At 37.1% G+C, this 21,372-nt stretch overlaps 1 protein-coding gene across 1 annotated transcript in view; it reads left to right on the top strand.

Moving 5' to 3' along the window:
* LOC133521068 (uncharacterized) overlaps positions 1-21,372 on the top strand; it is a 77,092-nt gene that overhangs the window by 30,780 nt on the left and 24,940 nt on the right. The window contains exon 2 of the mRNA XM_061855812.1: positions 19,813-19,971. Within this exon, the coding sequence (XP_061711796.1) occupies positions 19,963-19,971 (9 nt within the window). The 5' untranslated portion in view covers positions 19,813-19,962. The remainder of the gene's footprint in view (positions 1-19,812; positions 19,972-21,372) is intronic.

Consider the following 21,372-nt stretch of genomic DNA (forward strand, 5'->3'; position numbering starts at 1 on the left):
GCTTCGCAAGCGCTGTTTGTCTTTTCTTTCAAATCATTCATTTGTTTGTTTATCGTGCACATAAATTAAATGCGGACATTACATGAATTTAATTATAGAATAAAAGTTATTATGACTTCAAAATGAGTGAAAAATGTTTGATATGTGTACTGTACTGACTTAGTAACAGAGAAAAAACGAGGAATTGAGCAGTTAATAACTGCGAGCAAATAATCTTTCTTGGTGATGGGAAAGTTAAATATTTCTACGGGAAGGAGGAACTACGTTTCCATAAAAAGTGTAGATTATACATTGAGTCGAAGGCTATACCGGCGTACAAAAGACTAATGGAGGTGGCATCAGAGGGCTTACCGCGAACCACGTTCGACGTGTTGCCTCCCTGTCATACTTACGTACGAATTTACAAGTGCAACAGAGAGGTAACACGTCGAACGTGGTTCGCGATAGGCCCTCAAATGTACAGCCAAGTGACGATGATGAAAATTACATTTTCAAAACTTTTGTCTTTCGTTACCATTGTGTTAGCCGCCTGTACTTACTTTCAACATATATTAGTAGTTTATGTTACTGCTACATAATAAAAGGCATTAAAATACACGAGTGTGGGCTTAGGAAACGAACGAAGTGAGTTTCTTAAAAAGATCACACGAGTGTTTTAATGCCTAATTATCTTATACCTTTAAACGAGCAATTCTTGTATATATATATTTCCGGGATCTCGGAAACGGCTCTAACGATTTTGCTGAAATTTGGTATATGGGGGTTTTTGGGGGTAAACAATCGATCTAGATTAGTCTTATGTTTGGAAAAACGCGTGTTTTCCAGTTTTCATGCGTTTTTCTTTCGACGCAGAATATGGTCGCTAATTTCGTATTGCCGGCCACTGTCCGTCTGGTCCAGCGGGTTACGACGCGGACTGCTAAACGAGTGTTACGGGTTCGAATCTCGCTTGGTGACTAACTTTTGTTTTTTTTTATATGTTCAATTTTATATATAATTTTTTAATTTTTATTGTTTTAGACAAGTTTAATTTAGTAAAAGAATGTAGTTAAGATTATCACCTATACACCACCATATTACAATAAATAGTTAGTTATAACCGAGCAAAGCTCGGTCGCCCAGGTACTGTATAGTTATTGCAGGTAGTTCGCAATCACATTTTTAGCACAGGTATTATAAGAGAGGTATGGGCATTGTAAATGTCATCTGGCTCTGTGTGGTAGGGCACAGCACAGCGGATGTCATTCCAGATCTAGAGCAGAACCCAACTGGGGAAGTACCTCCACCTTACAGAAAATCGCAGCCAAATAACACTAGACCCTACTCATAGTGTTGTGTTCCTGCCGGTGAGTAAGGTTGCCAGAGCTCAACGAGGGGTGGGAGGGTGTTAGGGTCGGCAACGCGCATGTAACTCCTCTGGAGTTGCAGGCGTACATAGGCTACGGATACTGCTTACTATCAGGCAGGCCGTATGCTTGTTTGCCACCGACGTAGTATAAAAAAAAAAAAAAAAACACACACAATTAAAATATTTCATACGACATGTGCTAATTATTTGTCTCAGTGTAAACAAAAATATATCATAATTATGATATCAATTTTCAAATTCAAAATGGCGGACATGTTTTATAACTTATTTTAAGAAATTATGAGTAGGTAGTTTAAGACTTTAAAAAGCAAGAAATTGTTTCTTGCTTCTGTTTGTATATGTATCATGTAGTATTTGATGTTTTCATTATTTTTGAAAGTCCTCAGGGTGCCGATTACGAAAATGACATCCATTATGGAACCCAAGATGGCGGACATTCATTTTTCTTAAAAATCGGTATGGGTGTCATCTCCGAGGTTCTTCGAGGTTCCGATTACGAAAATGACGTTCATTTTGAAATCCAAGATGGCGGACATTAATTTTTCTTAAAAATCGATATGGGTGTCATCTCCGAGGTTCCTCGGGGATCCGATTACGAAAATGACGTTCATTTTGAAATCCAAGATGGCGGAAATTATTTTTTCTTAAGTCGATATGGGTGTCATATCCGAGGTTCCTCGGGATTCCGATTACGAAAATGACGTCTATTTTGAAATCCAAGATGGCGGACATTAATTTTTCTTAAAAATCGATATGGGTGTCATCTCCGAGGTTCCTCGGGGTTCCGATTACGAAAATGACGTTCATTTTGAAATCCAAGATGGCGGACATTAATTTCTCTTAAAAATCGATATGGGTGTCATCTCCGAGGTTCCTCGGGGATCCGATTATTTCATTTTGAAATCCAAGATGGCGGAAATTATTTTTTCTTAAAAGCCGATATGGGTGTCATATCCGAGGTTCCTCGGGATTCCGATTACTAAAATGACGTCTATTTTGAAATCCAAGATGGCGGACGTTAATTTTTCTTAAAAATCGATATGGGTGTCATCTCCGAGGTTCCTCGGGGTTCCAATTACAAAAATGACGTCAATTTTGGCGGTTCTTGTTGGTGCAGATTTCAAAAATAGAGACCATTTTAGAATTAAAGGTGGTTGATATCACGGCTACACACATCGACACCCATTTCAAAAAGTAGCGTCCGCCATATTTATTTTCAAAATAGATGCCATTTTTGAAATCCACACCCCTAAAAACCCAGAAAACAACACCCATGACGACTTTTTCAAAAAAGTGACGTCCGCCATCTTTATTTCCAAAATGGACGTCATTTGTAAAATTAGTACACATACATCATACAACATGAAAACTAAAAACATTTCTATCCTCTTTTGGGCAGTTGTGTAAGTCTGTGATAACCCTAGGTAGGTACGGAGACCTTGAGCGGTGTCGGCATTTACGCAAACATCAAAGGCGTCGGCCCACTGTTACTTTTTACACTGTGCTTTTAGTGTGTAAACGAAAACGTCACATGATATATCAAAAAAAAAAGTTATTTTATCTTATACCTTTAAACGAGCAATTCTTGTATATATATATAATTATATTTCTGTGATCTCGAAAACGGCTCTAACGATTTTGCTGAAATTTGGTATATAGGGGTTTTTGGGGGTATACAATCTATCTAGATTAGTCTTATGTTTGGGAAAACGCGTGTTTTCGAGTTTTCATGCGTTTTTCTTTCGACGCAGAATATGGTCACTAATTTCGTAATATAATACCTATTATAGTAACAACAAAATAACAATTTTCTATTGCTATTAATTTAAAATACGCTTTAGGAATTTTTTTGATGGACCGTAGACGCAGTCAAGGGCACCCCGCTCCCCACTACCGTTGTTCGCTGCCTCCTGCCACAGCGCGCGGCGCGCGCAAACTTGCCGCGCGTTTGAAACGTAACGTATTTATATAAGCAAGGAATGCATACATATCAGTAATGAGTGTCGCCGTGATTTTATATTTCTAAATTTTTGTTTAGTAACTGAGATCATTGTTGATGATCGATTATTATTAACTCTACAAACTTTAATTCAATATTAGCTATACTGCTTAACCTGAAATCAATATCTAGACAAGCACATTGTCTACATGTCTAACTTTTTACTAGAATACTAAGTTGATCGATAATATCGTAATTTTGCAATATCAGCAACTCTAATTCTATATTTACAAAATAACTCGTGTTTTTACGTTTACCAGAAAGCAGCTGTTCCAGATTTCTAAAAACTGAAAATTGTACATAAATTGAAGTGTTATTCGATATGCTAAAGTTTTCTGTAACTTTAATTCTATATTTACTTAGTTATTAGCAAAAATTAAAATATTTAAATATAACCGAAAGCTCAACCTTAAAATTTCTAACTTTTTACCAAAGTATTATTTAACATACTCCCAATGACATATCAAAAAAGAAAAAACTTTAATATTATCGAAACCCATTTTTGTTCAACCGCTGGTCTATATATAGATCGTGCCATTCACGACGACGCCTGCCTTGACTCGTATTGACATGTTTTTAAAGGTTAGATTTGACAAATCTGCACGTCATCGTGGATGGCACGAACTATACCTAACTTCGAATCTACACTAACATCAATTTTTTTTTTCATTTGGCATGGCATTTCCTCGTTGTATCGCAATACTGATACGCTGTGCGAGGAAGCCGCCAGCTCTTCGGTCACCAGTTACGTCAACCAGACGTTTCGCGATTTCTCCAAAAAACTTGTGCGCGCTGGGACCCCATGGACCTAGAGTTAAAAATTAAATATAAATGATGTCATTTAGTTATAGTCCAGTTCGCTCGTACTTGTGCGTACATGTATTGGCGCGAGCGGGACGCACGATAACCAAATAACATCATTCATCATTCCGATGTCAGTCTACGTTCGAATTGGCCTCTAAGTCTAACAGTATGTTTGTTATTTCTAATTATCAAGTGACATTACTGGTTATCTTATGAAACTTGCGATCACCTTGCACCAAACAAGGCAAATTGCCGGAGCATTGTCCGATGGAATCTCTTTAACATCCTGTTTATTGCAATGGTTGCTGACGTGTGCGGTTATTTCGATTAATTAGTAAGGTACCTTTCGTTTTAATATGAAGTACTTAATCTAATTAACAGAATCAGGCGTTACTTTGCGGAAATCCATATTAATTAAAAACAATAGGTAATATTACTTTGCTAATCCGCGAAATAATAAATAATAATGTACTAGTCAATTAGTGCTAACCCGTCATACTTACTTGCGTATTTTTTACAAGCTTTTATTTAACTTGCTTAATTATGTATATTTGTACGGGTCAAATCTTGCAAGTTTAATATGACCCACTTTCCGACTTCCAATGAAGCTAAAAAATTTGCATACATATGAGAATCGGGTGACAATGCAATATTATAGTTATCGAGCTGATCTGATGATGGAGACAGGACGTGGCCATAGGAACTTAGTGATAAACAACGCAATCTAATTGTATTTGGTGTTTTTAGAATTGCCTGTGGAAAGAAAAGTACAGTTAGCGATAAAAAACTTGTACCAAAAATGAAATTTTTGCCAAAAATTTATTACATACTCGTACAAATTAATGTTGTCAGGTTGTCATTTTCCCACCGCGACTGGTTTGGCGAGTAGTTTGGGTGTTCTTAATCTCAAATTACCAGAATAATCCGGTTTATTAAGGCCTTAATAATTTTTATTTATCACAAATACTAAAATAACAGTTGTATTTTCCATTCTACATTAGATAGATTCACGGAAGCTGAGGCCGATGGCGTTTTGACAGTTTAGTACAAATCTCGCGCCAGCTCTTATGAACCAATCTATAAGTGAGGGGGCGAAGTGCGCCATATATGTCGTCTAAGTGCGCGTACCTTTAATATATCGAATACTGCTTATCCCTTCGTGTGCCGTGGGCAGGTGCAGCGGGAGGGAAATAAAATGGCCACGTCTGCCGGCCTCCATTTTGTACATCTTGCCGCGTTTAACAAGTGTTGGGCATACTAGTAATATTACTAGTAAAACTGCAAGCTACCTACTTGTAATATTGTTGTTGTTGTCCTAAAGCACCCCAGAGGTGCAAAGGGCCTTCACAAGCTCGCGCTACGCCTTCCTATCTTCAGCTCGTCCTCTGGCCTCGCTCCAGCTCAACCCGACCGCTCGTAACTCTCTTTGGACGGACCGTTGCCAAGAGTGTACAGGACGCCCGGAGCCACGGCTTCCGTCCGGCGGTTTCCACGCGAAAGCTATGGTAGCATTATTCGTTTCCCCTCTTCGAATAGTATGTCCTATCCATCTCCATTTCCGTGTCGCAATTTCTTCGTCAATGGGTGTTTGCCGGCATATACTCCATAGGTCTTAATTTCGAATGGTTTTTGACCAGAAAACGCGAAGACTTGTAATATTACTAGTATTATATAAGCAGTTTTCGATGTATGAAAGGTAGGCGCACTTAAACGGCATGGCGCACTTCGCCCCCCTCAAATTATGGAAAAAGATTTCTAAAAAAGGACTATCGCTGTTGTTTACATGGCCTTAACTTCCATTTGTATATCTAAATATAGTGTGCATCGATAGCGTTCGATAACAACATACAATGCACTAACTATGCCACAACAATGTTAAGCGTGACTGAAAATGCACTTCCTATGTTTCAATACGGATACTTTGTGGTGAAGTGCTGATAATTGAATAGTCTTTCAAGTCGTTTCCGTGATTATTAGACGTTTAGTTTAATAGGACAATTACTTTAATGTTTGTACAGTGAGCATCAAATAGACAGTGATGGCCAAAGGGGCTAAATATGATTAATGAGAAAATGTATCGGGAAAACTGGATAGGTTTACATTTGAACTTTGTGAATTAAAAAAATGTACCAATTTACATACCGCCACTATTGCTTACTTGGCTTTTGCTCATTCATTTTTAAGTTATGGTGTCATATTGTGCGGCAATACCGCACATGTTGATAGTGCATTTAAACTTTAGTAAATATTAGTAGTATGGAAAGTTGTAGTCCATATTTTATTTGTTGAAAATTGTAGCTTTAGCTTCAATTTATATTTTTGAGTTGTGAAATTTTTTAAGCAATAATCAACAGCTATTTAGGCAAGCAAAAGACAATTGTAGTTTGTCTCAAAAACCTGAGACATAGAAACAGGCTAGTAAGCTCTTTCACTAGATTACCTACAAATTGTGTGTAATTGGTAACAAAGAAATTTTCCTTGTTACTAATTGTTTTTATGATATTAATGAATACAATAACTCACTAAATCTAAAGTATAAATAATTTTAAGTGCCTATACATATGTGAACTTTCTGATATTGCATGCTATTTGTTTATTTTATAAGTACATAGGTAATAATGCAGTGCCCTGACAGGCTTTGTGGTAAACGTAATGTTTTCTAGTTATAAGACCTAGGTATTGCTAACCCACAAAAGCAATCAATAAATAAATTATGAATGAATGAATTTATAAATAAATTATAAACTAATATAGATGTCATATAATAAAGAAAAAGTGACGCAGCCCTCCAGTGGTGAAGGCCAGATTCGAACCGGCGCCTTTAGCTATCCGGGCTAATGCCGCCACGGCGGAACCGGTCACAATTTCTTGACTATATGCCATCTTAGTAATACTAACTGGAGGGACTCGTCACTTTTTTTTTGATATACCTATGTCTTCTATATCAGTTTTAAACTTGATAATAATTTGTTTATCTGTATACACACATGGATGCTCGTATGTAGGCGAATAATTAAATTAAGTTAACCATGATTTTTGGTAATGTGTAGGTAGCACACGTTATAAATATTAAGTAGGTCAACTTTGATATAAGCACAAAAAAATATGGATGCTGCCTTGTCGGTTATGGACATAATCCGGTTTGACGGAAAAATAATCAATTGAATAATATATCTTCACATTTTGTTACTCGTATACATATTGCATGAATATTAGTTGAACAAGCTCAGTATCATGATACAGCTCCATATACTTACCTACAAATAAATATTTCTCATAGATATACGCATTTTAATCTGAAATGGGACTAAACAGCCTTGGTAACCTTGGGATAAGAGCTAGCGACTTTCAATCCGGAGGCCGCAGTTTTCGGAACTCATGCCACAATATATGATGTGATATTTACCGGTCTCTAGTTATCAATTTAAAATTAAATAAAAAATAGAAACGCTAAGCATATCTACTATGCGAATGGCTAAGGAGTGGAATTCACTTCCTGCAAATGCAGTTCACTATAACTTGGATCTTTTTAAATCGAGAGTGAATAGACATATTTTAGGTAAGCATGTTCCATCCTAATAGACTGCATGCGGCATTTACCATCAGGTGAGATTGTGGTTAAATGATTACATTTTCCCAATAAAAAAAAAACTAGGAACGCCTATTCTTGGTATTATTGGCCAGGTGGATTACATTTTCTCATGAGTTGTCGCAAAAAAGCCGGAATAACGTGAGGAAAATGAATAACAGACAAAAGTTTTTGTGGAAAAACGAGTGTTTGAAAAAAAAAAACATCGATAAATCTGTTATTGATAAGTCAGTCATACATTAATTAAGAGATGTAAATTCTACTTACAAATCTTTACATTTATTTTGTAAAATAAAAACATAAACCGTAGTATACAGTGCTAAAAGAATAGAAAACGACCAGTGTATTAAAGAAGATATCGAACGTGTTGTATATTTTGCGGTAGCTATCGTCACTTCATAAAATATAGTTATATAGGTAAGGTTAAGGTAACATCGATAACAGACATGTCGATATTTCGTTTTGTCAAACACTTTATTTTGCCACAAAAACTTCTATGTCTGATCTTTACACTCAGTATCATTTACGTGAGTTGACGCCATCGAGCAAGCATTTTAGCATTCCCATACATATTCATCTCACTACTGTCAGTGGGCATGTGCATTGAGCAATACTGAGGTCAAAGTAATTGTAGGTGGCAGTTTTGGATTAGTCATAGCGTGAACATATTTGAATAGTTTGATAATGATAACCTTTTGGTGACTTTATTAATGATGACCCACGCTAGACCGGGCTGGGGCCGAATCGGAGCTTCCGACGCTTCGTTTCACAACGTTATCTGATCACCGCTCAGCCGTCATAGGAAATGACGTGCTGTACGCTGTAGCCCGGCCGGCCCCGGCCCGGTCTGGGGTGGGTCATCATTAATAAAGTCACCAAAAGGTTATCATTATCAAACTATTCAAATATGTTCACGCTATGACTACCCTTTAAACTTTTTGACTCGGAGGACGGTTGTTTACTGTTTAGTATTGAAATATGGGAACGTAAATATGTATTAGGGAAGTATACCTATGGATATAACTTCTTGTGGTACATAGAGATGTATTCAACTAAAAAAGGATATCGCTCATATATTATTCAAGAAGCACGTAGGAAAAAGGTAATATCAAGCCTTTTTAAGATTATGTCTTTATCTCGATGTTTATTATAGAACGTATAAGGATAAAAATATCCGAAGATAATGCTACAATGATTGTAGATTTTTAGGGTTCCTTACCCAAAGGGTAAAACAAGACTCTATTACTAAGACTCCACTGCCCGTGTGGCTGTCTGCCACCAGGCTGTATCTCTTGAACCGTGATAGCTAATAGACGCTTGAAATTTTCACAGATGATGTATTTTTGTTGCCGCTATATCAACAAATAGTAAAAACGGAATGCAATAAATATTTAAGTGGAGCTCCCATAAAAAAACGTGTTTTTTTTTGCCGTTTTTTTGCGTAATGGTACGGAACCCCTTGTGCGTGAGTCCGACTCGCACTTGGCCGGTTTTTTTTATTTAGCCTTGCCATCCAATGCAAAATACAGCAGACAACTATATGAATAAAGAATGCATGCGTTCACTGCGCTCATTCATGTATTCATTGAGTTTCGAATACATTCCTTTTTTGCTTGAACGACATTATAAACGATATTAGTTTCGGATATTCTAAGTCTACACGATATTGGAGCAAAATAAATAATAAATAAATAAAAATCGGTAGTAGGTAGGTATTATATTTATAATAAAAGTAAGTCGTAACGAAATACTTTGAGTATACTCCGTTTTTCATCAGTACCTAACACGTTAACAGTTTTGAATGATTCACTGTTAGTTTCACTAGATTTAAATCGACCGGGATATAAACCTTAATTACTTTTTATATTCTTTTTGAGCTCCCAATATTTTTATATTCTTTTTGAGCTCCCAATATTTTTATATTCTTTTTGAGCTCCCAATATTTTTATATTCTTTTTGAGCTCCCAATATTTTTATATTCTTTTTGAGCTCCTAATATTTTTATATTCTTTTTGAGCTCCCAATATTTCGACGCAGAAAAGGTAATCAAGGTTTATATCCCGGTCGATTTAAATCTAGCACGTTGCCAATCCTGGTAAAAGCGGATTAGAGCAGCGAGTAGTCATATCAACAATATCAACTTTAGGCGAGAGACCCTTCTTTACTTTAGTAATGTACTCAGTACGTACCTAATCGTAATCAGTAAGCTATGGAAAAACTACTCTGTTCGATTTCAAAAGGCAGTATATACCAATAATATCCAACTCGTCGTATCCAATAATATCAAAAGCGGTGGTGGCCGAGTGGATATGACGTCCGACTTTCAATCCGGAGGTCGCGGGTTCAAATCCTGGCTCGTACCAATGAGTTTTTCGGAACTTATGTACGAAATATCATTTGATATTTACCACTAGCTTTTCGGTGAAGGAAAACATCGTGAGGAAACCTGCATACATCTGCGAAGAAATTCAAAGGTGTATGTGAACTTGTGAAGTCCCCAATCCGCATTGGGCTAGCGTGGGGACTATAGCCCGAGCCCTCTCGCACATGAGAGGAGGCCTGTGCCCAGCAGTGGGACGTATATAGGCTGAATTATTATATATATATCCAACTCGTCAAATCCTTTTTCAGAACTGCACAATAGTACCAAGAACTATCATTACATGTTGTCAACTACAGAACGTGACTCCTTAGACAAACATGGGGTCGTCTGATAAACGCTGTGTTTACTCTGAATTACCTACTTATTTGATAAACAATTTCGCTATGGAATGAATCATCATATTGCAAACCGTAAACATGTGTACATATGTAAGTATGATTTCACTGTCAATTTGCTTAGTGAATGATAATAATAGTATAATCTGGAATGTTTTCTCGAATAGTATTTAATGTATGTAAGTAACCTACCTTTGTGACTTTACATGAACATATTTATATTTAAAGATGTTGAAAAGAGGCAACGAAATCCAGGTTAGTCGAATTTGCGCCTTTGCCAAAGGTATTTTATATATGTTTGCATTTCGAAAATTAGTTTATCTGGATACTTTCATGGTGAGGTACGCCATTTTGTATTGCTTACATTACAATTTAATCTATTTATCTACTTTAATTTTACAATTAAACACTTGTTTATGAATTTTACATTATAAATTAGTAGTATTTAAAATACTACTAGTACTAGGTTTAATGTAAAATTGTATACTTATTATAAATAATATAGGCACGAGAGTTAAAATCACGTATGTGTACCTATACAACAAGAAAATCATATAATGAACGCGATATTTCAAAAATTAGAGTATTTTTTCGTAACTATAGCAAGTTGTACCGCCAACTGCAAAATGGACCAAAAAGTTTCCTCAAAGTTTTTTTTTAGCTTAAATCGTGCGCCTAAATCACATTCGGTCATTCATTCAATACTGTTTTTGCAATAAAATTAGTACTCTGTGTAGCTGTGTGTGTGTGTGTGTAATCATCTCAACAACAGTGAACTGACACGGCTTTCATGTTTGCGTAAATGCCCCCATACAAGAGGGTTGTCACAGACTATTACATAACTGCCCAAAAGGACAGCTGGATAAAACAATATGGGCAAACCTGTAAGTTGTACCGAGCTACTAACAATGGCGAAGTATGCAGATGTGCCTCAACTCTCCTGGCGATACTTATACCTATTGAAAGCATGTTTGCCAAAATGTTAGTGCTACAATTAGTACCGAGTGCCTTAGCGGGTTATGCCGTTATGCGTCCTATGGCAGAGACAAAAGCAGCATTCTTACTTCAATAAATTTTTGAAAGTGACTCTACCTACGTTGGAATAGATGATATCCTTATAGATAAGATGGCTGCGACAGATAGTGACGCAGCCGCATCACATAACCGTAAAACTGATGGGCAAGTTAATTGGCGATGAGTTCGTCATTCGCTGCACCCAGCTGACGCGCCTAGGAAAAGGCAATGCCCCTGTAGATAACCATCAATGACAAAATGATTGTGAGATATGTTTGGCAGGTTCCGTGTGTAAATTCAATACGGTTAAACCTTTAAACGGTGATTAGCAGGATCTAAGAAGTATATTGAGATAACTTTTAGCTTAGAAATGCAATGAAAATATTAACCATACAAAATTAATCGGTCGCAATGTAAATCAACATACAAGTTACGAGATAGGAGCTTTTTGTAGTAACTGTCAACAAGCGTTCATAGTTACTATATAGTTACTATAAATAGTTCATAATGTCATTTACGTATAATGTTTTTTCATTTATTTTCGATTATCATAATGGATATAAATACAGAGGATTACTATAACTAGCTTAAATATAAAATAAGCCCTTGTGGCATTGTACCAAGGATGCTGGCGGCATTTCCTCGCTGTATCGCAATACTGATACGTGGTGCGAGGAAGCCGCCAGCTCTTCGGTCACCAGTTACGTCGTAAGTTACGTCATATTATGTTATGCCACGTAATGTTTGCAGTATACTCGTATTGCTACTTATCCTATGTACGCCAGCAACTCCAGAGGAGCTGATATTTCGTGAAACGGAAAACGACCCTTGCATCGGGCCCGTTCGCAAGTGTGGATCTAATAACCGCTTTAAGAAATAATCCCGGCTTGTTAGCCGATATAAACCACAGGCCAAAGAATAACCAAAAGATAAAATGGTGAAGTGGTACTTACAATAACTGTAAAGTCATCTTTAACCTCACACAGACGTTATTGACACAGTTGCGTGACTAAATAGCACGAGCACGTGCTGACAAATAAAAGACGTGACATTTCGAGTTCAAAAAATAGATACCTAGTTATAGTTATAGTTACCTATAATTACATTTTACTGTAATTCTTATTAATTGTTAACTGTTTTATAAATAAATAGAGATACCTAGTAGGTAGGATTTTAACATTATTGAAAATATATTGACACAGTTTCATTCGCTTTTTTTTTCATTTTTTCAAATTTATTTATATAAAAGTTAGGAGTATTTAAAAAAATCGTATGAAATTTGTTTTTTGCTCCTAATACTTGTATTAATAATAAACAAAAAGTCAAACGAAGGGACATAGCTATGATTAATTAATATACATTATATTATGTAAAACATATTTTTAATATAGTTGCTCAAAAAGTGCTACTTTACGTAGCTGTTTAGCGTGCGGAAAGTTGGATTTGGCGAACTAGTGCTTTTTACTTTTCCACTTGTTCCAATTCATGACTACTTATTGATGAGTGTTAATGTTAGTTTCCTTTAAAAGTCGTAATCAACATAAAAACCTACTATTAATGTAAAAATAATAAATATAAGCATATTTCATATTTTATTACTTACCTCTTCATCATTATAACACGATTATTTTTTAATATTGAATATTGAAAAACCGTTTTTAATAAGTTGTCTGAATGGAACGGAATAGCTGCCGAAACGCCTGTCAAAGCAGAGGCGTTTTTTCTTACCGCAAGAATGTTTTATGTTTCTAAAGGCATCATTCGATATCGTTTTATATTCGTTTATAATAGTATAATATTTTATATTTGCAATTGTTTCTGTCTTATAGAACATGCATAAAAAAAGTGCTTGCTGTTTTTCTTATTTTTTCGCAACTGTAGGTACCTATTAAAAAACGTCGTTCACTTCACGTGCGGAAATGACATACTTTCCGCCCTAGCATCGAAATGTATTATTACAGTAGGTCATATGGTGCCACATATGTTGAAACTTTAAAGAGCCATAGATTTGTACTGTAAAACGTTGTACGATACACGTGCGAATAGGTCTCCTATTTTCCGCACTTGTATGTAAATAACTATTCCATAATGTCAATATCCGGAGAGGAAAATAGGGACTACGTTTGTATTGAGAGGCGGTCGCCCCCTTTCCCCTTAATAAGTATAGCGATATTAACTGCGAGTAATGTTAAATCATATCAAGTTTATACACAATGGAGCTCTAAGTACGCTACAATATTTTCTAGTTGGTGCTATAAATCTACATATAATAGGGTTGTTTCCATCTACAAATCTTAGGGCAGAATTGTATCCCAATAAATTCTTTTGGATTATAAGAACATGTTAAACTACTTTTAGGGGACCTGTAATGACCATATTTTTGTAAATATAAAATTTTATTCATTATATAAACACAATATAAATTAAAACTAAAATATGACTAAATTAAATCTAAAATAAAACTAAAATAAATCTAAAAATGGCCCCTGCGGCATAGTACCGAAGACGCTGGCAGCATTCCCTCGCTGGATCGTTAATCGTTTGTAAATATTGAATTTAAAATATCTTTTGGCACACGTCACGAGACCAAACTCCAAACATCATTGAAGATTCTGATGACGTCACAACTCTCGGATTGACACTGTTGACAGTTAGGCGATGAACAACAAATGACAAATGTCAGTTGACAGTTCGTATCTTCTACGTGCGTATGTAGTTATGTGTCAAAGCGTAAACTGTGACGTCACACAATTTTCAAAGAGCGTTTTGGGCGCGAAAGCATCTGTCAAAATATATCTTATACCTTTAAACGAGCAATTCTTGTATATATTTATATATATATATATTTCTGTGATCTCGGAAACGGCTCTAACGATTTCGCTGAAATTTGGTATATGGGGGTTTTTGGGGGTATACAATCGATCTAGATTAGTCTTATGTTTGGGAAAACGCGTGTTTTCGAGTTTTCATGCGTTTTTCTTTCGACGCAGAATATGGTCGCTAATTTCGTGTTGCCGGCCACTGTCCGTCTGGTCCAGCGGGTTAAGACGCGGACTGCTAAACGAGTGTTACGGGTTCGAACCTCGCCCGGTGACTAAGTTTTGTTTTTTTTTTATATGTTCAAGTTTATATATAATTTTTAAATTTTTATTGTTTTAGACAAGTTTAATTTAGTAAAAAAATGTAGTTAAGATTATCACCTATACATCACCATATTACAATAAATAGTTATAACCGAGCAAAGCTCGGTCGCCCAGGTACTTTTGTTAATTTAACATATTTAAAGCCGTTTTTAGTGTAAAAGTTGAATTTTAGGGCAACTTTTAGTTAATATAGAACGTAATATGAGCGTTTCAAAAAATTGGAAACAACCCTATTTGTCACATCGAAAAAGTATCACAGTATTTTAACGATACATATTTATACAATTTTAAACCCTGTTCCCTTGACATACGTCCCGAAGAACATAATTAGAAATACAGAACACATTTGTCACGATGTGAACTATCTTGCTTACTTACTTGGAGTGTGCTGAGAATGCTTGATGGCTGACGGCTCGGCTGACAGATTAGCGATACACACGCTATAATGATGCGATATTTGCGATGTTCTCAAAGTCCCTCACAACGGCACTTATTTCACTTATTTCGTTTTTTTTTTATACTACGTCAGTGAATAACAAGCATATGACCCGCCTGATGTTATGCAGAGGTATTACATGCGCGCTGCCGACCCTGACACTCCGCAATCGTTGAGCTCTGGCAACCTTACTAACCGGCAGGAACACAACACTATGAGTCAGGTCTAGTGTTATTTGGCTGCGGTTTTCTGTAAGGTGGAGGTACTTCTTCATTTGGGCTCTGGTCTAGATCTGGAATGACATCTGCTGTGCTGTGCACTACCACACTAAGCGAGTTGACATTCACAGTGTCCATACCTCTCTTTCGGATTCTTTTTTATACTACGTCGGTGGCGAACAAGCATACGGCCCGTAGATGGTAAGCAGTCTCCGTAGCGTATGTACGCCTGCAACTCCAGAGGAGTTACATGCGCGTTGCCGACCCTAACATTCCGCACTCGTTGAGCTCTGGCAACCTTACTCACCGGCAGGAACACAACACTATGAGTCAGGTCTAGTGTTATTTGGCTGCGGTTTTCTGTAAGGTGGAGGTACTTCCCCAGTTGGGCTCTGCTCTAGATCTAGATTGACATCCGCTGTGCTGTGCCCTACCACACTAAGCGAGATGACATTTACAATGCCCATACCTCTCTTTTGAATGTAGTTAAGGATATACCCGGGTCCAAAAGCGTATACATGTAGGTCCAAAAACTATCGATAGTATGATACATTATTTGAGGTTACGAATGGCTTTATCTATCAAGTATTGTCACTTGGCTAGACCCCGAGAGTTTTAGTGGGCATTGTTTATATTTTGTGTACTTTAATAACGTCGAATGGCAATCGCGAATCCCGAGGTGTGACATTTTGAACCATCTTTTGTGATCTTATCGTCTGTTAGTCAACAGTCGATAAGATAGTGTCAGTTATTCCAGTTGAATCATATCTCTCTAAGGACTCTGAGAACAAGAAACGTTTATCTAAAATAAATAAAACTCCAGTTTTCTATAAAACGCATCATCACGAGATCACCCGATCACCCGTCATAGAAAACGAAGCATCGGAAGCCACAGTCCATACCCGGGCCGTTCTAGCGTGATACGTGATACATTCTTAAAATAAGTTTCTTTAGAAATACATAATTTTTTTACCATATAAAAAAAATACTAGCGTTCGATTTGAAATTAGAACTTTTTGTACTCGAATACAGTAACTTTTGTACATTAGCGTCAGAGTTGTTTTGTTTGATGTTGGCCTAATGAATAATCCAAGTTTGTGACCACGAGCGTCTAACGAAACTGCCAAAAATCAGAAAACCCCGAAAATTAGGCACTTATATCCTTTATGCCAATTTGCACCATTTTGAACTCTTTCTAAAAACGAAACGACAGAAAAATTCCATGTAACTACTGAATCTGTTACGGAACTTCACGAGATAATTCTCGAATTGCGACCCGTAGAGGAGAAAATCTGGACATACGTAAACAAATTGCCCGAGTCTAAACGGAGACCTCCGCTAACGCTTCGGTGCATTAGTTTAATACAAGTATTCTTGACAATACCTACGTTTTGTTAGTCAATGTAACTTCTATATTTTTATTGCTTTATAATTATACGTGTAGGTATCAACGATTATTGCTGATAGTTACAGATCGATTGCACTTGAACACGCCATAATTAATCGTTTCATCTGAACTTCTTTATTACCTCCTGGGTTTTACTTACCTTAATTTGTAGGGAAATTTCTATACAATACGGGTGTTTTAATTGCTCCTCGGTGTATGTCGTTTCGAAATATTAATAAATGTAAAAAAAAAGAAAATTAAACGTATGTAGATACGACAGCATTGTATTTTTGTTGTAGACTTTCTTGTCGATCTCAGTATAACTGAACCATTATTAGTCGTAAGATTTATAGATTAATACAGTGTGTAAATCCCAACCGGGCAATAAATCAAACCAGACATAGAATTTACCTGTGTAATCATGAATCACGAAGTTTTTAGAAGTTACACTTAATTATGGCCCGTAATAATTTAAGTTTTGAAAATTTACCGACCAGCATTGTACGGCAAACATTACGAGACACGAGCTTTTTATTGCACATCCCTGGCGCAGCATGTTCGTGCAGACGGTACCAATGACATCCTGTCCGTAGTGAGCAGTAGGCTAGACTGCCATTTCCAGAGGCCCTGGATACAGTTTCATGTCAGAGCACCTATCCAGTCTAGAATGTAGTAATTTTATGTTGTGTATTTTTGTTGATATCTGTTTTGTGTCCTATGTAACTATAACTATCCATAATAATTTAAATAGGTATCATGTTACATAAAATATTGTGTCTACCTAATTGTATCTATACTAACACATTATTAACTGCGGTCTGCAATGAATATTTCGATTTCAAATAGTAACTGTCAACGCTTGTTGTTGTTGTTGTTGTTGTTGTTGTTGTGTAACTCGTATGTTGCTTTACATTGCAGCCAAATGTATTTTCTATGGTTAATATTTCATTGTATTTCTAAGCAAAAGTTAAATTATCTCAACATACTTCTTATACATCGTCCTATGCTAACCAACGTGTAAAATGTAATTTTATGCGTTCCGTCTTAATACCAAGAACATTAATTAGACCATCTTTGCAGTTTCAAAGGCATGCATTATTATTAACTTACTCGAACTAGGTAGTGCTAATTGAATAACAATAAGTGCTCTGTTTTTTACAATCTCAGTACGGAACACTTATACGTAAAAACACATTAAACAAGTTTAGAACTCTCATCTTTTCTTGGTTACAATTTAATTGAGGTACTTACATCAAAAGACTTATTTAACCTTTCTGGTTTAGGCCAATGGTTGATTGGTGGAGAATGCCTTAAAGCCACCATTTGTGTTGTGTAATAAATATTAAATAAATACGTATAGTAATACTTATGTATAGAGGTAGGTACTGCTATCATCATTATCATTTATTTTCCGGCAACTAAGGCCCATACGTACATACCTTACAAACTAACATACATACAATAATAAAAATCTAAAAATCATTTTGCGGTGCGGGATTCGGCAGATTGCCACGAAACTGCCGAAATATCACACCCTTCGGCCAGAAGTCCGCGCTTGCGACGGTCTCCAGCAGCGGCCGCGGGACGCGCACCACACACGAGCTGAAGTGCACGTAATGCCGCGATCGCAGCTGGAACACTTTCAGCTCGTAACGGATTTTATTGCGGCCATATTCCACCACATCTTCTGCCGTGGCGGAAACATGCAGGCGCGATACATATAGCGCCGTATTCGGTGCGGCAACCTTCAGGCCAGAAGCAATATCCGGCTCTGCAGTGCCACACTGGCTCTTGCGAGGCGCCTTGCGCGGCCTCCTCTCCTGCGACGCCTGTGTGAATTCTTTCTCGGCGCGGGGTGGCTTCTCATCACGAGTAACATGTTCAGGCTCCCTTGAAGGCTATGTGTATTGCTATGTGTAGTCCCTCTGAATACCCTTTAGAGGCCAGAGTCTGTTTTCCACAGTAAGTAAATCGGCCTTGCAATATCATGTATATAAGTGCTCCAATTTAAGTCGGTACGCACTTTGCCATACTAGCTGTATAGCAAAGCGGATACTTAATACTTAGGTCAGGCTGACTGTATTCACACTCTTTAGTACCACCACATTCTTTTCGCATTTCCTAATTGATTCCAACAATTTTGTAAGTTACACACGTCGTCAACAAATACCAAGAACAGCTCTATAAAAACGTACATTTCCAATAACTGATGTACCTATGATTGACAGCATTCCTGCTCCCGACTGGATACTTGTAAACAGTCGGTTTTATCCGTCTGTGTATCCATCTGTCACTCATTTGAAGTATGCGTATCCTTTGTACTGTCAACGCTAAAAATACCGCTAGTGATTTATATCTTCAATATTCGTCTTTGGCAAAATACCTTTCTCTAAGAACTATAAGAGGCGAATGCCGTTGAAAAGACCGAGTTTTGTACAATATGCTATAAAAATTGCTTAAAAATGATACACTTAGAGTCGGACCAAGCGAACTCTGCTTGGCATGTGATGACATCTCCTTATTTTGAAATTTGAAAATGATTTGAAATGATAGGTATATAAACGTCATATTTTTAATGAAAATATGACGTTTATACAATACAATACAATACTCTTTATTGAACACCTCACATAGTTGACAATAAATGTACAGAAACAAACAAAGACAATTTGATAGACGCTCCTCGGTCTAAAATCGGACTAACTTAGAAGGACTAACTTCAAAGGCGATAGTCGGATTTCCATAGTAGACTCGGATCTTAATTGACTGTGTTATTTTTTTGTGAGCACCTCATAAGAGATTCACTAAATAGTGAAGAATATTTAGTTTTATCAAACTTGCTTGATAACGGTCTTATCTTGTTCTTTATTCGTAAATAATTATTTTTTTGAAGTGTTATTTTTCGGAATAAATTTATAAAATTTATAAATATAATTTATTCCGAAAAACAATTTGATTCAAAATTTCAAATAATATTCTTTATTTAGATTTGCCTCACTGTCGTAGACAAATGCGTTATCATAAACAAGTTGCGAAGACGTGTTGTAAAAATGATCTCAAATACGTTTTGCAACACTTAATCAATTTTCTTTTTCCTTATCCGGCTTAAGCTTAACAATGTTTTCTTTTTTACAGGTTCAAACCCAAGGCTCGTCACACCCAGTTGAATTTGAGGCACAACGCACGCGATAATAGACTTTATGCCCACGACGCAGAGTCGCAAATAGACATGGTCGCAGTCAAAGCGCACAACTGGCGTTTCGTGCATTGTTTAGTAACGTGAACATGAAAAAGGTAAAGGTTTTGTGATGCTAATTGTTTTATATAACCAACCGTTTATTTGGGTTTTAGACATAGATTAATATTCTATCGTAAATTAGGGTCAAGGCGGGAATAGTGGCTCACTCAACCTAATTTCAACACGAGAGAGGCTATTTGCTTGTTGCGTAAAAAAAAGATGATGAGTTGATGATCACTTTACATGTACACTCGTACATATTCATGTATAGAAAACAACAGAAAGAAAATAACAGAAAGGGACGTGCATCACGAAATGGACCCAACTTAGCATAACGACGACAGATAACACAAAGATACATATAGCCTGTCAAACAACTTTGTCAATAGAAAAAAGCGCGAGATTCAAATTGTCTATGGGACGATAACCCTTCGCGCCTACATATTTTAAATTTTCCGCTTTTTTCTATTGACGGAAATGGCTTGACTATATTTAAAATATTACACCGAAAAAAATTACCCGTAATTGATCGGACAGGACTCAAACTAATCAGTCCATTGGCAATCACGTACCCGAGTAAGGTCGGACTTTTTGGCAGCTATTTTGACAATGGTTTGGCTCTAATTTGTTCACTCGGCCAGCTCCTCTATACCGATAGCGCCATTGTTGATTATGTATTAAATTCAAAACTTCTCCATTTCCCACTCACATCGATAAAAGGAGGTCTTGAACCATGCAATATTATTTACAGTACATATGCTGCTACTTTGGACCCGGGTACGTCCTTAAACTACGTCCACAAGAGTCTACTCCACTACTACTACTACTACGTCCACGGGCATTGTGAATGTCATCTCGCTTTGTGTGGTAGGGCACAGCACAGCGGATGTCATTCCAGATCTAGAGCAGAGCCCAACTGGGGAAATACCTCCACCTTACAGAAAATCGCAGCCAAATAGCACTAGACCCTACTCATAGTGTTGTGTTCCTGCCGGTGAGTAAGGTTGCCAGAGCTCAACGAGGGGCGGGAGGGGGTTAGGGTCGGCAACGCGCATGTAACTCCTCTGGAGTTGCAGGCGTACATAGGCTACGGATACTGCTTACCATCAGACGGGCCGTACGCTTGTTTTCCACCGACGTAGTATAAAAAAAATCTTCTTTTTTTATACTACGTCGGCGGCAAACAAGCATACGGCCTGTCTGATGGTAAGCAGTCTCCGTACCCGTGCGGGAATGAGCACTTTCCGTGCATATGTTGAAACTTTAAAGAGCTATATGTACTGTAAAACGTTGTACGATACACGTGCGAACAGGTAATTCGCAACTCGTGTCGATTTAAAACACTCCCTGCCTGGACTGGAATGTCGCTTGCGGTATTTCCGGACCGACACGACCTTCCAACCTTCAAGAAAAGAGCGTACTCCCATCTTAAAAGCTGGCAACGCACTTGCAACTCC

The sequence above is a fragment of the Cydia pomonella genome, chromosome 9 (assembly GCF_033807575.1).
Source record: "Cydia pomonella isolate Wapato2018A chromosome 9, ilCydPomo1, whole genome shotgun sequence".
Classification (NCBI taxonomy): Eukaryota; Metazoa; Arthropoda; class Insecta; order Lepidoptera; family Tortricidae; genus Cydia; species Cydia pomonella.